Raw genomic sequence first — 15,975 nt, 5'->3', positions numbered from 1 at the left:
GGGAGGGTTGCCGCCCTGCTGGAGCGAGAGCAGGCCGTCAAAGGCGTCGGTGTTGATGCCGTTCTTGACGGCCTGGGCGCGGATCAGGGTGACGAGGTCGTGTGGGTCGGTGTTCATGGCGAGGCTGGCAGTGATGGTGCCCTGACCAGTGCCGGGGATGACGGGGGGCGAGCTGAAGGTTGACACCACGGTGCCGAGCGAGGCGCCGTTGTAGGTGATCTTGGAGTCGATGGACAGGATGCTCATGGCTGGGACGAACGGGTTGTTGACCGTGACCACGGTCTGGGCGATGCCGTTGGCGAGGGTGGTGTCGAGCACAACCAGCGAGGCTCCTGCCAGCAACTTGGACTGCAGCCCAGGCATCTGTGTGCCGATGTTGAGTGCGCCAAAGGCCAGGGTCAGCGAATCGACAGTGGTGCTGGTGGGGGTGCCTGCAATGCTGACCTCGGCACCGGCGCCGCTGGTGTACAGGGTCAGCAGCTCCATGCCCTCGGGTGAGGCTGCGGGATTGATCGTGGACGAGGCCTCGACAGTGTTGGCGCCGGGGACAATAGCCAGGTTTGGCATGGTCACTGTTCCGAGACGGACACCCTTGTACATCAGGTCAAGCACAATGTCACCCGCATTCAGCGAGATCGACGACGGGTTCACGATCACGACGGTGATGGCCATGGTCAGGTCCGTGGCGGTGCCGGACACCACCTGGAGGGCCGTGATGGTCGGTGCAGGATTGGCAAGGCTCTGCAGACCGCTAAGCTCGGTCGTGGCGTTGAGCGGGATGTTGACGAGGTTGACGACACCGATGGAGGTGTTGGCAAAGACCGAGGCCTTGCCCACGACATTGAACGGCAGATTGGCGCCGACAGTCAGGTCGCGGTTGAACTCCTGAAAGGCCTGGTGGGCGTCCTCGGGGACGAGCAGAGGAGTGGCCAGCAGGTTAAAGTTGAGGGTGCCCGCAGCCATGTTCGAGGTCGAGGGGTTGTAGGACGAGTTGAGGTTGGCAATGGTGATGTTGTTGCGGCTGAGGGCCAGCTCGTTGGCGACCTGAGTGAACTGGATGTTGAACCCAAAGCCGTCGGGGAGCGTGTAGTTGGCCAGGACACCGGTCGAGGTCGTCACGGGTTGGTACGCGGTCGGAGGAGTGAAGGTCAGACCCAGGGCCCCGAGGTTCAGGGCTTTGATCAGCTGCAGTGGCGTCGGGCTCTGGAGCGGGACCGTCAGCTTCAGGTTCTTGATTGCCGCAGACAGCCAGTCGACCGAGTTGACGCCGTCAGGCTTGACCTCGTAGCCAGTGGCAATGGTGTCCGTCACGGCATTGCCGATGTAGCGGGACATCATCTCCGAGGTGTCTGCGAGACCCTCGACCGTGGCCTGGGGGATCAGCACGCCCTTCATGCTCAGCGTCTGCGGGCCGCGGGCCATGGTCAGGTTGTTGGCAGTGACATATCCCATGACCGTGTTCTTATACGAGATGGCCAAGGTCAAGCTGCCCATGTACATCTGGATGGCGGAGGGGTTGGTGACGAGGGTGTCGATCTCGATGATGATGCCGTTGCCGGAGGGGTCGTCGCCGGGGAGGGAGAACTTTTGGATAGTTGTACCGGGCAGACCGTTGAACGCTGGGGAGGTCAAAAGGAGGTGCAGACAATTGAGGGTTAGGCATCGTGGCAGATGTCAAGAACATGCACGTCTGCGTGAAGAGACAATAACAGAGTGCACAGATAGCAGCTCGGATGCATGCTCGAGTGCATGCTTGAGTGCATGCTCGAGTAGCTGCTCGGATGCATGTCCATACGGGTGCTTACCTTTCACAGTGATGTCCTTGTTCAGGTCGAGGTCCTTGACGGTGTGGCCGAGAGCCTTGACGTTCAGCTTACCCTCGAGGTGCCAGACAAAGGACTCGGCATTGAGCATGTAGCTCGAGAACTCTGCGAAGCCGCTCGAGTTAGTGATGGTGACACTGCTCTGCAGGTTCAAGTCGCCATGACCGCCACTGTCGGGAGGGACGAGTGGAGAAGCCGGGAGCGAGATAGCAAAGCAGCAAGGTAGCGAGATAGCGAGATAACGAGGGATAGAGAGATAGAGAGAATACAGGGTGAGATACAGCGAGCAGACCGAGAGCATCATCGGCCCGCAAATCATTCAGCAGATACACAGCTGGTATTGCACAGATACGTACGAAGCAGTGCTGGTGCCAGGGATCTCGGTAGTGCCGAGCACAATGCCGTTCCAGGAGACAGTGACAGTCCCAGGGAAGCTGATGTCGGCATGGAAGGGTCCGGTGTTGCGCATCTCGCCCTGCATCACCACGTTCATGGATGTGGGCGAGGGGTCGGTGATGTCCTGTAGAGTTACAGAGCAGATTCATGGCATGCACGGTACATGCAGGCACAGATGTATTAAATGCGTTAGATGCGTTAAATGCGTTGGATGCGTTGGATGCGTCAGATACGTTTCAGCCAACAGCCGCGTACGACCTAGCAGTGCACACAGGAGCGTATGTACTACATGTGTGTTTTTTTCGCGGTGTGAAAGATGAAGCAGAGATGTGTGGGGGTATATGGTGGGAAGCGCAGAAAAGTGCCGAGAGGCGCAGAAAAGTATATTGAATTGGATAGAAACAGACAGAAAGACAGTAGGAGCAGGCAATGGACTTACAAGCTGCGAAAAGTTGATGGTGGCCTTGTTCATGAGACCCTGTGCAATCTTGGGCATAATCACATAGAGCGCCAGCACCACGGCAATGATGAGCGCAATGATCGCGTTGGGGATGCAGAACATCCAGAACTTTTTGCGGCGATAGAACTTTGGACGTTCCGGCTGCTTCACTTCCTCATACTCGTCGAACTCATCATGAGGCTCGTCTTCGTCGCGGATGTCGAAGGCCATTTCTTATGGTGGGAGGCGTTAGTGGTGCAAGGGTAGGCGGTGGCGGAAGGAAACGTGTCAAGTCGTGGAGGAGAGGTGTGAGGGGGAAGGTGAACGTCTGGAAGGAGGGCGGAGCCGGACGTGGATTTGGATAGGATGGGAGAAGGGGCGGACTAGGGCTAGATGGACACCAAAGGAGGAGGTTCAGTCGACGGAGCGAAACAACCAGGTAGGTGTGGGCGGATACTATGGCCTTATATAGGTGAAGGTAAGTTGCTCTCCTAGTTTTCTTTAAGCCAATAGCTTCCGAAGTATACACACACGCATACATGGCTAGGAGCCCGCCAGCATGAACGCCTTGCTGTGCATGTAATGCGTAAAAGAAAACCAATCATGGAGTGCATCTCAGTGTACAATTGTCCTCTAAATCGTTCTGCCTATACTTTTTGGACACAAAAAAAATAAAATGCCACTTGGCCTACATCTCCTCTTTCATTTTTGGACACAAACAGTTGATATGTTGTTGACGCAGATTTTCGCCCATAGACTAACGCCAGAAGGGGCTCGAGGAGGAGGAAGGTGTAGAGTGCATCACGTGTATCGCATGGGCCGTGTTGAAAGGGTTGTAAATGAACTTAAAAGACTGAAGATCGAATTTGCTGAGAGGCTAATCTTGGTTTGTCATTCTGTATTTTCCTATAGTGTCTGCGCATTGCATTGATTGGACTGCGTGCAGTATGTGGGGGATAGAAAGATACTAAACTGCAAGCAGACTACCGAAAGATGTCGTTTATTCAGCGAACCTTAATATATCGATTAAAGTGTACATGTACTGTACGTTGTGGAGGGCGAAAAGTGATGGACTCCGCGTAGTCTATTCACCCACACCGCATCTCCATCTACTTTTCGGTAACTTTTTGGTGCCTGGTATACTATGAATCTATCAGCCATTCTCTCCAACGTCCTCCCCTTCCCCTCTTCTTCCATCACTCCCTCCCTCTCTCTTTCTATCGCTCTTTTTCTCTTATTGGTTTTGTTTTTAACCATCGTAACGTTGCCACCTGAGTATGTTCCCCATGGCGATACATAAACAATGCTGCCTTGTAAAACCAGCCGACCATGGAAAGTTTTACTGTCTCTTCGTTGACCAAAAAAAGACAGAGAAGGTATCAGCACTACACACGACAAACGCATCGCAAAAGAACACTCAGTCAGGGCGAATAAAGTGATATGCCAAGCAAGCACCACAGGCATGTGCAAATACAGAAGAAAACAATACGATTGTTTGTGAGACATGCCACTTTGCCCTCATTTTTTTTTTGTTTTTCTGGCGCTGTATCGATTAAGCAAAGTCGATCTCAGAGATAGAGGGCGAAGGGGGCTCACATATCTGGATTGGCATGTAGCGCATAAATTTACATTTCATGTTTGTGCTGTGGAGAGGAAGGCGTGTGAAAAGAGATGCGTCGTGTATCTCGCGGAGTTTAATTTTTTTGGTCTCTTGCCCAAACACGGAAGAATGTTTTCTGTGAGCACAGAGTGTACAAAAAGAAGAATTTTGGAAATTTCCATTGATAATGATACAGCCGTACTGTAGATGTCCACGAGACAATTATGACGGTTCCGAGGGGTATTGCGTCGCTTGCAGGTAGGTGGATGTTGGATGATGGTCACCAGTTATGTGTGTGCATGTGAACTGCGAGCAATCTCTCTCTCGTGGCAGCATCCAACATGTGAGTCGTGCACCCCAATTCTTCTATCCATTCGGGCGCAAAACAAGGATTTTGTCTATATCCCCTGACTAAAACCCGTAAATAACTTGGTGAGGCTACCGCCTGTCAACTTGCTCACGAGGACGTCAAAAACCAATGTTGCAAGAATGTGTTGGAGCCTTAGGATGGCGTCGAAAAAGGCCTCAAATGGGACGTCTCGATTTGTGGTGCTCATTCCGCCCCCGGTATGCAGTATATCTGAGGTGTATTCATCACTGAATAATGACCTGAAGAATGTCTTCAGCCCTAATTTGGATAAACGTTTTCAATGGTGGTTTGTGAGGAAAGAGGGTGTCAAGCCTTTCTCCTCCAAAAAGAAGAAAGGATAGGGAATATTAATTTTAATTGGCCAAGACCCAAACCTTGAATACGACTTCGTGGCTCTAATGGAAAAATGTGCCCATTTCCTATTATTCACTGATGAATACGCCTCTGCTTTGCTGTCAACTTAAAAGTGAACAACAGCGGGAGAGAAGGTGCGCTACATACGAATATTGAGCTGCTCTTGGTCGTGCTGCTATGCTCGCTTCAGCTCCTGTTAATAGATTTTATAGCCTAGCGTATAAACAAAGAGCAGAAAATGGAGTCAAAAGATGATACGAGGAGAGGAAAATGGGAACCCTATCATTGAAGGAATTATATTCAAACTCCCATAATCCTTTGGACCAGCGTTTGCCTTTGCAATGATATCGTCGTTCCCAAAATAGAGAGAAAGAGAAAGAGAATTAGGAATTTTTAACGGCGCTATTAAAAAAAAATGCTTAGGGGCCAAAGAGCCTTCAAGCACGTTCGCAACATTTTACATCCCATTGCTTCAATTGAAGAACCCACGCGTTTTGCGTGCTGGTCGGAGACAATGTTACTATTTCTTTGATATTCCTCATGCATCAAGTACTATTAGCAATCTGGTCTTTATGGCGCTGCTTGGGGCCTTGCTCCTGGAACTATTATATAGGATCGCAGAGTTTCGGAAGTGAAGACAAAATGGCACGACTCAAAATCAAGGGAAGATAAAAAAATAGAAATTTTATGCATGGGATTCATGCCGACCTCCACAAATGCAAACACAAAAAGCATAGGGGAAATTTTTATCTTCCTTGATTTGAGTCGGGCCATTATATAAGGGTTATGACTTTTTGTGGGCTCAAAGGGTGGGGTTACGACTTTTTGGCGAGGACTCTGGTGCTATCCGTGACACCAACTTGTTGATCGCGTCAAAGCCGTTTTTTTTGTTTCTCACCCTCGAATTTGCGTATTGCCTCCTCGATGGTGTTACTAGGAGGTCCTGCTATGATCGAGTGCGGCCTTTTGTTTTCCTCTCCAATTTGAGTCCGCGTCCTAGCTGCTTTCTGGCTTCTTGGAACTCTTGGTACTCATCCCAGACCACCGTCGAACAAAAGTTCCCATAGGATTTCGTCCTTCAAACTTTGAAGGTTGACCGCGTTACTTGACTGATTTCCCTACCCTGCGTTGCATCGCCAGCGACCTGGATTTGCGCCTGCCTCGCGTACGTTGGAAACAGCGATGGTGGCGATGTGGGTGTATATCTGTGTCAGGCCGTGGCAAAGCTACTTGTACAACAATGATCGCGCTTCGTGTCAAGAGGCCAGCATCCATCAGTGTGGCGACTCCTTATCAAAGCCTTTTTTATTGTGGACAAGCAGACATTACTTCTCGCCTATAAGCATTATGTCACACACTTCACAGCCCTCTTCGTCACACTTTTCTATTCGCGACACCACAACAGCACCTTTTTCTTTACCTTTCGTTCGTCATCCTTTCACCTCACCGCTCTTCGCCCATAGTTTACCATCCATATACACCTTCACGCTAGATACCATACGCCTGTAGAAAAGGTAATGTACCCTCTAAGCCTACTCTTCCATATCTTCAGCGTCCTTACGAGAAGGTTTCACTAACACTGCTAAGCTATCAATCCACCACAGTGATCATAGGATGGGCATAAGAGGCTTCAAATAATACTCTGAAGAAGCGCGGTTTGGATCTAGTTGCCGCGGATCCCCAGGATTATCAGAACCAAGCTGTTGAGGTTGATCTCTTCGATGCGTTTTATGGACCCCTCGCTCGCTAGATAACGGATGATTACGACCCAAGCAAGGTCCGAACTGTCGATTTTACGATGGCAGCGCGTTTGGAGGAGGACTTTACCCCTGCGCAATGTTCGATTCACATCGATGGCGTCCCATCCCAGCAGGAGCGGAATGAGCATATCAGGCGAAGGAACAGACTGACAGCGGACCTCAAGACGTTGAAGGCGAACTTGAAAGTCATGGGCGCGAAGTCGTCGAACAGCCAATGGATCTGTAATGAACCTATGCTTATTCAGAGTCAGAATGACCTTTTCTAAGCAAGGCGGAACAAATCAAGGGAGGGTGATATGGTTTCTAGGAAGCAAAGTCAGAGGAAGCGCAGGAGTGTATTCAAGTTACTAGATGGGGGACAAACAGGTACGGAACTATGGATATCTTATTTGTTTCTGTGTAACGCTCGCGCGCGTTGCCAAGTGTCGACCGATCATGTCGTAGTAAGCGACAGGGCCCCGAAGAGCATGGTGACGAAGATCAAGAAGGGCCTTCATGATGTATACAGATTTGATACGGCTGCCAAGCTGACACTCCGGGATGCCTTACGAGAAAAGGGGTTTTCTGTCTGCACGCAGACTGGCCCGGGCAACCGACCGCTTCATGGTATCAGCCGACTCCGATCAGTTGATATATCCGTCGATCACCAAGGTTTTGCGGCCGATCTTCCACAGCCTGGTCTATGCGTTCACCAAAGAGAGTGTTACCAATGCACTCCAGGTTCCCATTATGGAATGTCGCCTATTTTACACACTGCCTCTGTGTGCGATAGCTGGACTGAGTCCAGATATTAACTTAAGCCACCAAGCAATAAGTAATTGCTTGGTCGCTGTAATTAAAGATTCCTCTCTTGTTCTCATTGATTCTGAACACAGTCATACCTTTCACCCAACACAGACTATGTGACGCAGCTGGGTATCGTGTCCAAGAACGACTATACCGAGAACATTTGCGGCCTTGGAATAATTTGCAACCTGGAGATCATCCGCGCTCTTCCCCAGTCGCCTGATATCCGCCAGATGCTCGTGCTTACATATTCATGGCAGCCATCAAGACCCGCAACTCTATCGACCAGACCCGATTCAAGCCATCGGAACTCATCTTTTTGGGTCTCGAGGAGAAAGCGCTCCAACTGCAGCCAGGAGATGAGGCTGCCGATGAGGACATGCTCAGCTTTGATTTCAACATTGCATCACCGCAGTTCCGGCACCTCAAGCTGCAGCGATTTGCCGTCGCTGCATATCAGCATGCGAGTAGAAGGTAATTTAAGTGCGACACCGCTTCATTCACGCACGTGTTGTACAGACATCAAGTTCTCTAACACCTTTTACATGGCGATGCATGCGTGCACTTACTAGTGCGGTTCCCTTCGGCGTTGCGAGGAACTCAAAGCGTAATCAGTTCCGGCCAATCTTTTCAGACAAGAAATCGATCCTACCACGACAATCGATTGACTTCTCGACTGCCGTACCTCACGATCGCCCACAGCCAAAAGCAAAGCCCCGTGTCAAGACTCCGAAGGCAGTCGTGAAGAAAAAGAACAAGAAAAAGAGGAAGAAGGGGGCACTGCCGAGGAAACGGAAAGGGGTGGGCTCCGCCGACCCATCGAACCCAAGGCGCGCTTCTGCAACTGCCGCGGACCGCCGCCTCCGCAAGCTGCATATAGCCAAGGCACTCACTGTAGGGAATATCCAGGCCAACATAAAGCCAATGGATTCGATCTTGGTTGCAGAAAGCAAGCTCCTTTCAGACAGGCTACGTTCAACGGCTACATTCCTTAACAAGATCCAGATGCATATGTACGAGGCCATTGCCCTGGATATCGCGCGGCTTGTTCGTTCTAAAGACACAGCGACAGATGTGGCACAGCGGAAGGAGGACATTGCAGACATTCTCGACAGCAAGGCCTTCTACTTTGCACTCAACACACTCTTCTGCAGTAGTCAAGAAGGACGAGATTCTCAGGTTGTTCAAGTATCGGTTGCCCCTGCGCGCAGGATGAGCACTCGAAATACGCCATTGGTCCCTGCTGTCCCGCAACCACAAGTACAGGCACAAGCACAAGCACAACCAACAGCCACCCATGCCCGACGTGTCTTTGATGCGTACACGACGCTCGCCGGCTTTGTCCCCTTTCGCCGACATGAACCAGAGATGTTCCCTTCGATGACCTCGAGGCTTGCTGTTGCGGCAGTCTACAATGCAGTGCGAGTCCATTAATATGGCGCAAAGGTATATTAAAGAGTGTGCAAGATGTAGCCGTTATGTTCCTTGCTTTTCGGAGCACTAGTGTTGACCATTAGCTCTTCAACTTTCTTTAATAGTTTTCCGAGAACTAAGAGCGCCCCGGAACTGTCAATCCGATCGACTACTTCTTCGAAAAGAATACTGCGAAGCGCATGTTTGCAGACTTTGTCAAGGCAAAGTTTGCAGCTGGCTTCGTGTTCCTGTCAGAGGCAAACCTTGTCCATTTATTCTATACAAGCGATAAGACGCGGCCGATTATAGTCCGAATGCTGAGCGATACAACAGCCAGCGCTGCAGAAGCCAAGGTCGTCGGCAAGAAAGGGATCCTCATCGAGAAGCTGCTATACTGACTGGACCCGGCAACGCTCTTTGACGGTATTACAGGAAGGTTTCGTTTCAGAGTGACAGACAGCACTACACAAGGTTCAAGTTTCGGGGCATCATCTGCACGAACGGACTAGTGTTGCATCTTCTTACGCATGGCACAACGACAGCGCGACGCCGAGCATCCCGCCAAAACATTAAGGGTGATGACGATGATGAAGGAGAACATGACGACGACGACGATGATTTGACCCTGTTCTACGATGTTAACGGTGACTATGACCTCGACGACGCGTTTCTTGAAAGTGGAGGGGACGACCCTGGCAGAGATCCGGCCGCAGTAGTGGCAGGATCCGTCAAGAAGAAACGCATCACGCTCCCGTTTTCGCTGCCAGAAAGTTCAAAGCAGCAGAGGCTGCCGATACATCAACTGTCACCCGCAGACCCTACTGCGACTACTTCGTCCTTACCCGGCTCAGAAGCCTCATCTGGTCCAGCGTCAGGCGCAGATACGATCGATGTCATACGCAACACCACCAACTAGAGGCGAAGATCAAAGGTTCTGGAAAACGTGGAGGTGTGCTTCAACTCACCTGGTGCTTGTCCACCAGGCGATACTGTGGCCATCGGCATTGACCCGGGTGAGGTTTACACAATGACAGCGACAAGAATCGACCCCGCCGCCTTACCCACGAAAAGAGAGTCTTTACGGATCCACAGGGCATTTCTCTATAGGCCTTATATGCTCTTCAAGTGTCTCCTAGAAAAGCAGAAGGCCGCGGCACGCATTGATGTCCTTGAGGTAATACTGCCCTCATTTACCGCGGAGAAGATCGAGGAGTATCTGACGTATCTGGAGGCGCCTGGCACGGACGGCACCGCCGCAACCACCATGAGAGTCCGCCTTTTTAACTTTTACAACAGTCAATGGATGCTAAGGAAGCGCTGGGATCTTCAAAAGGCTCAACAGGCAACGTATGACTACGCAGTTGCGGCCTTGCTTGACCTTGCCGTCAGTAAGGACTTTGTTGGTCACCGCTGAGCTCGCAAGATGGTGTAAAAGTGATGTTTGCGATGGGGTTGGGCTCTTTTGATTCGCAAACTGGCCTGCCAAGCAAGCATTGCGCCCTTGAGAAGAAATTTGTCAGCAAGATATGAAAAAAAAGGGTGGCACACCATCTCTCATTTGCAATGCAACTTTTTCTCATCTGTCTATTTGTTCCTTGACACTGCTGATAGACAAAGGCTATGGAACACATTGTGATCGGGATGCATGGATACTACACCAGTGCTCGGTGCCCTCGTGATCTGTGTATGGCGTTCTTGGGGTCCGACAAGAGGCGGTCAAAATGCCGTCAAAGCTGTCGAATGTACTTTGATCGCGATGTCGACTCATTGTCACCGTATCTCTGTCGCAAATCCAGAACCAGTACCGATCTACCAAGTCCATATCATCAAACTCTCTTTCAAAATTTGTATATTCAACATGCAAAATAGCGTGCATGAACACCAGTTTTTTTTTTTTTTTTTTTTTTTTTTTTTTTTTTTTAATTTAGGTGATTTCTAGTAGACAGATACTGTAGTGAAGATAGGACGACAAGAACGAAGCCATACAAATAGAAATAAAAAAACTATCATGAACATATCCGAAGGCGATCGCTTTACTGTATTTACTTCCTCTTGGTGGTCTTGGAGGGAGTGGAAGTCGTCTTCTCAATAAGACGCAAGGCATCGGCCAATACTACTCGATCATAATATTCGAGGGTAACAGTGGCCTGGCGCCGGCGCTCAATTTCCTGATGAAGACGAGCAGCCAACTCAAGAGAACCGACCACCGCTGTCTTCATCTTGTTGCCGAAATCGTGCTTGCTCAGCGAAATGATGAGCAAATCGAATTGTTGCAGCCGGAAAACACCTTGGAAATCCATGCGTAGTAGTTTGGTCTTCCTTGAACGATAAAGATTCGAACATGGTCAGACCACGAGGAGGGGCCACCAGACTGCTAATCGATCGAACATGACTAATCCACGAATCTCTCAATGCTCTCGCCAGCTTGAACTAATCTTGTCGGCACTTCTCGAGCTTGGGGTAGTGAATGAGGGAAGTCTTGGCTAACAGCAACTGCTGGTTGTTGTGAATGGCAACGACGTCGGTGTACTGTCCTATCACCCTCACATCCAGCAGGAGACCTTAGTCCTGGGGTTTCCTCCCTTCTACTGCCGTGACCAGATCTTCCAGATAACGCGATTGGATTTTCATACATAGTCAAAGGTGTCTGAATGAAAGACCGCGTTAACCCTGAAAATCCTTCTCGTTCGTTGATATTCTCCGAAATCTCCTCGTGAAATTGGAGGTGCTGCCAACTACAACACAACAGATAGATAGTGCTAAGAGTGACAGGAGAGAAAGAAATAGCATAGTGACAAAAGGCAAAGGCAGCAAATAGCAAAATACACGTACTACCCCATGATAATAACGAACAAGTACGCCGCGATGGGGCCGTGCATGCTTTCGGAGCGAACTACATGCGCCACCTCATCATAGTTGTTCGACACGAAGACACGTTCGCAGATGGAGCCTAGCGTGGGCCAACGCTCATAAATATCCGGAGCAGGGTCCGCAAGTCTGGCGCCTGAAAGTAAAGTCGGACTCAGCTCCTAGGAAAATGTTGACTCACGCGTCAGGTCAGCAATCCCGTCACGGACCAGAGAGAAGGGGTTCAGATATCCAGGACAAAAATCACAGAACTTCTGGACCATGTCGATGCCTCCAACGCTCCAAACTATTGCCTGACCCAAGGTGGCGAAGTGTACCAGGCTAAGCGTGAGATCTATTCAAAAAGATAGACATTGAGTACCATGCATGTTTTCCTTGATCACAGTTATTCACGCATTCATTACACCTCAACCACGACGTACCTGGAAATTCGCTCTGCACTCTCTCAATGGAATCGACTTCGGGATCAAGATCGAAGTAGCGCCTAGTGCCGTCTCTCGCTCTTCTTTGTCAATGCTGCCATCTACACATTATATCCATTTATAAGTCAGCCTAATCAACAATTATTCATGGAACACAATTGCGCGCTCTGCAAGCACATTGTGGTTGCTTTACCTACTCTGGCCTCTCTTCGTTTCTGATGAGCCACACACGGCGACCCTTGCGACTCGTTATCTGTCGAATAAGGTGACTCCCCTGCCTCATCAATTGCTTGGGCTGTGGAGCTTTCCTAGTGAAGATAAAAGTCGAGATGAATAAAACAAACGCCAAAGCGGAGACAACGAGGGCGTGATCTCATCACGAAGACAATGGTCGAGTTCTTACCGCAGGGGCTAGAAGATCCATTCCGGATTGTATCATATGAGAACTTTTTGATAACTCCAGATTTTTGGCGCTGGGTACGGTGCCGCTTGAGGACATTCTGTAAACTCAACCTTTTGGCCACCTTGTTCTCATTGAAGTGACGAGTCATCCATTCCTTAAATTCCTCCGTCTATCCAGTGTGCAAATGCGCGGTTAGTTTAGGTTAGCATCGCCGCTGTGAAATCCACAAACAAGTAAAAAATATTAGCTCGAACCTTTGTCTCGTTGGCGAGATGCTCCTGTCCGGTTGCGATGAGCGAGGAGCGCAGCGCATCGTGCGCAATACTTTTATTTGTAAAGTCGAATCTCGCAAAGAACCCTTGCGCCAAAGCCTCGAGGTCCATCAGAGACGTATTTTGAAGGATGTACCGATGTCGTTTTTCAAGTTCCTGCTCGGCTACAGAGGCTTAGTGATCAAACAGTCGCTTGGACATGGCCTAGACAATCCGCTCTCAGAAGGAGCATGAACAAGGGAAATGAAGAGTTAGACTCATTTCGGGCCGTGCGCGAGAAGGCAGACCCTCCAAAGAACTGAAGGCACTGTGAAGTAGGGGCGAAAAAGCTAGACCTTGGATGGTAACCTTGCTGATTAGTGGCTTTGCTCGATTCGAATTCAAGCGCAAGGAGAAAGACCCTTCACAAGACTGAAGGCGCTGCAGACTATCAATGTTGGGCTAAAGGCTTTCCAGTTATGGAGTGGAGGACAATGGATCCACGAACCGCTTTGCACGGGATCACCCCGAATGCCCATTGTCCGTCAGTCTACAGCCTTCCATCGGTTTTGACAAGTCCGTTACTATGGGAAGTGGGGACCAGGCGTGGTATCTCTGGAAGGAAGGTGAATTAAAAGGAAGTGATGACCTCAAGCGTTTTACCTTGAGCACTTCCACCATGGAGCGAGGTAGTGAGGAAGAGGCGAGTGAAGAGGTGATGGAGAGGTGGACAAGCGAGGTGATGAAGAGAGGAAAGTAAGTGAGGTAGTGGAGAGATAAAGGCAAGCGAGGCGATGGAAGGGCAAGTAATAAGCCAGTTGATGAGGGAGGTGATATGTATGTTTCACTAAATTGAGGGCGATTGAGAGTCAACTTCATTTGACTACCGGCCACATTTGCGACACAACCACCATGGTCATGGGAAATCCATTTCTAATGCACGTTACTCCAACGCATGAAGCTTATCTAATATCCTCACCTCTTGTGTATGTCACAGCCGCTCCAACTTTCTCAGTAACGATGCCGTCTGAGATATCTCCCACTGAACAATTGCACAAGAATCTGCCGCCTCACAGGCGAAATGTCATCGTGCTTAAGCAACCTCGCTGTATCCTGCAAACACTCTCATACTGGTTACAAATTTCTGCCAGTGTATGCTTGCATTGCATGCGAGACACGGCCACGCCAACTGTAGGTCGACGGGAATGCGTTGAAGGACGCAAATATGGTTTCGAACCCGCGTCCGGACTCCTAAACTCAACAGGAAGAGACGTTGGGCCTGGCAGTGGCTGTGCGAACATGTCAGGGCGATTTTCATTACTAACGTCATTTTAATCGCCAGGAACATAAATACTATGCTCGGAGTTAAAGTTGACCGACGCGTCCATGGTGCAAAACCGAATGTTGGTGAAAGTCTTTCCTTAATGGCCTGTGTCAATGGAACAGCTTTGGTTGGAGGAGTAAGGGACCGCAAAATACGACGTGGCTGAGCGGCGTTCAGAAGACAAGATGACAAGTAAAGTGATATAGAGACTAAGGTGTGGAAGGTTGATGGTATGAGGAGTGCAGGTGTATGAAAAAAATAAAAAATAAAAAATAAATAAAGAGGAATCAATCTCACTTATTCTCATCCTTCATTCTTAATGAACCCATTCATGACCCCCCTTCATCCTCATTGGTTCATCGTGACCAGATGAAATGGCGTGCTTTATCAGATGATTCGTCCCGTTAGATCAGATGATCACACTTTAAAAAAATTCAGGCGCAGTGTTCGTGCGTCAATTACCCCATACTGTCGCTGAACTCTAAGCCAGGAACTATTTGTCGTTCCCACGCGTTATCACCTATTGGTCAATCTTACTGTGCACTATTTTCAACTTTTGGCTCTTTTTCTGATATTTCTATCCAATGGATTCAACCATCATAAGCGCGCTTGAGTAGGACTCAGCACAAACTGCTGGGAAGCGGCACAGACCTTTTGTGGAAGCAGCACGGACCTCTTCGCAAAGAGCACTTGTAAAAAGCAGCATGGGAACAATCAGCGCACATGCTGGTCCACATTGCTTGCTAACACTTCACCGACTCACCATTCCTCTCATCTTTCCACTGTCAGCCATTGAAGTGCAACTTAGCAACCAGTTCTGTCGTCCCCGTTTTCATCCTCGCTGACCATTAGGTGTTTGTCCATAGGCCTTTCATTGGTGCAGTCCTTGTTATGGTAATCATCATCGACATCGTCGACATCGTCGTCAAAAGGGAAATCGGTGTCATATTCGTTCTGACAGCCCATTGCAAAATACGTCTGAAGTGGGGAATTGCGTATGTTGTGTGAAAAAGGTGGTGCGAAGAGTTTTGTTGAGAATGGACGAGACAAGGAGACCCTGCTATGTGAACCAGCATACGCGCTGACTGTGCGTATGCTGCTTTTTACAAGCGGTTAGCACCCTTCGGGAAGAGGTCCGTGCTGCTTCTATATAAGGTTTGTGCCTGTTTTGCATGCAGCTCATGCCTGTTTCTCCTCCAGCATGTGCTGGAAAAGCAAAAATCCATGCTCCTTTTTTTCCAGCCTAGAACTTGTGCCTCATTCTCCAAGGGGAGGGAAGCTGCTGCATATCAGCCGAGTCCAGCACTATAATCTACAAGTGAGCTAGTTTTACGTGTACTTTGAGCCCTAGAATACCCATATTTCTTTCTCACTTATTTCCATATCGACAGTAATCTTGCTTTTATCATAGCCTTAAATGGAAGCTACCGCAAGATGGCATCGGCATTGAGAGGAGCGTGGGATATGTTCCAAAAATACTGTAACGGCTATTGGCCTTGATCTTATTCAGTTATTGAAAGGGGGCGTGGGGGCTGAAAGGAGGCAATTGGAAAACTGAGAAACCCACGCGCTATTTATTTTTCTATAAGTCGTCCTGATGACGATAAGCAACCATACCTTCAATCTTGTGGATATTGGTGCTAGTGATCGCAGTTTGACCTAATCGGGGTCGTGATGGATATGGTGGTCTAGATCGCTCCATGTTGCAGATACTTCTATATCTTCTTCTATCTGACAAAGGATGGTCCATGTACTCGTATTGAAGG

At 49.4% G+C, this 15,975-nt stretch overlaps 5 protein-coding genes across 5 annotated transcripts; 2 read left to right on the top strand and 3 right to left on the bottom strand.

The window, feature by feature from the left end:
• Positions 1-3,298: 3,298 nt before the first annotated feature.
• On the bottom strand, positions 3,299-4,135 carry BC939DRAFT_440546 (uncharacterized protein). Its single transcript, XM_051554088.1, has 2 exons — positions 3,571-4,135; positions 3,299-3,443 (listed from the first exon to the last, which is right to left on the bottom strand). Exon 1 carries the CDS (start codon positions 4,120-4,122, stop codon positions 3,685-3,687), a length of 438 nt encoding a protein of 145 aa, XP_051415850.1. The 5' UTR covers positions 4,123-4,135; the 3' UTR covers positions 3,299-3,443; positions 3,571-3,684.
• A 2,645-nt stretch (positions 4,136-6,780) lies between these two features.
• Positions 6,781-9,857, top strand: BC939DRAFT_499895 (uncharacterized protein; the record flags this gene model as incomplete). Its single annotated transcript, XM_051559991.1, has 5 exons — positions 6,781-6,964; positions 7,789-8,002; positions 8,101-8,947; positions 9,085-9,191; positions 9,374-9,857. 5 exons carry the CDS (start codon positions 6,781-6,783, stop codon positions 9,855-9,857), a joined length of 1,836 nt encoding a protein of 611 aa, XP_051415849.1.
• Positions 9,858-9,937: 80 nt separating this feature from the next.
• BC939DRAFT_525932 (uncharacterized protein) lies at positions 9,938-10,355 on the top strand (the record flags this gene model as incomplete). The annotated part of the gene is made up of 1 exon (XM_051561343.1): positions 9,938-10,355. Exon 1 carries the CDS (start codon positions 9,969-9,971, stop codon positions 10,353-10,355), a length of 387 nt encoding a protein of 128 aa, XP_051415848.1. The 5' UTR covers positions 9,938-9,968.
• Positions 10,356-10,983: 628 nt separating this feature from the next.
• Positions 10,984-13,120, bottom strand: BC939DRAFT_525931 (uncharacterized protein; the record flags this gene model as incomplete). Its single annotated transcript, XM_051561342.1, has 7 exons — positions 12,889-13,120; positions 12,635-12,803; positions 12,232-12,332; positions 12,062-12,130; positions 11,777-11,970; positions 11,575-11,676; positions 10,984-11,260 (listed from the first exon to the last, which is right to left on the bottom strand). The coding sequence occupies exons 1-7, from the start codon at positions 13,015-13,017 to the stop codon at positions 10,984-10,986; spliced, it is 1,041 nt and encodes a 346-aa protein (XP_051415847.1). The 5' UTR covers positions 13,018-13,120.
• A 751-nt stretch (positions 13,121-13,871) lies between these two features.
• On the bottom strand, positions 13,872-15,060 carry BC939DRAFT_321214 (uncharacterized protein). Its single transcript, XM_051551524.1, has 2 exons — positions 14,861-15,060; positions 13,872-14,418 (listed from the first exon to the last, which is right to left on the bottom strand). Exons 1-2 carry the CDS (start codon positions 14,913-14,915, stop codon positions 13,979-13,981), a joined length of 495 nt encoding a protein of 164 aa, XP_051415846.1. The 5' UTR covers positions 14,916-15,060; the 3' UTR covers positions 13,872-13,978.
• Between the last annotated feature and the right edge of the window lie 915 nt (positions 15,061-15,975).

Source organism: Gamsiella multidivaricata (assembly GCF_025024155.1).
Source record: "Gamsiella multidivaricata strain RSA 2152 chromosome Unknown BC939scaffold_9, whole genome shotgun sequence".
NCBI lineage: Eukaryota > Fungi > Mortierellomycota > Mortierellomycetes > Mortierellales > Mortierellaceae > Gamsiella > Gamsiella multidivaricata.
This window is presented reverse-complemented; position numbering and strand designations above follow the sequence as displayed.

Excerpts from the sequence above, each read along its gene's own strand:
- BC939DRAFT_440546 (XM_051554088.1), bottom strand. The coding sequence starts at position 4,122 with ATGCCTGTGGTGCTTGCTTGGCATATCACTTTATTCGCCCTGACTGAG.
- BC939DRAFT_321214 (XM_051551524.1), bottom strand. The coding sequence starts at position 14,915 with ATGCTGCTTTTTACAAGTGCTCTTTGCGAAGAGGTCCGTGCTGCTTCC. Across the intron at positions 14,419-14,860 it reads CCGTGCTGCTTCCACAAAAG|TCTCTATATCACTTTACTTG; the intron begins GTCTGTGCCGCT and ends TCCACACCTTAG.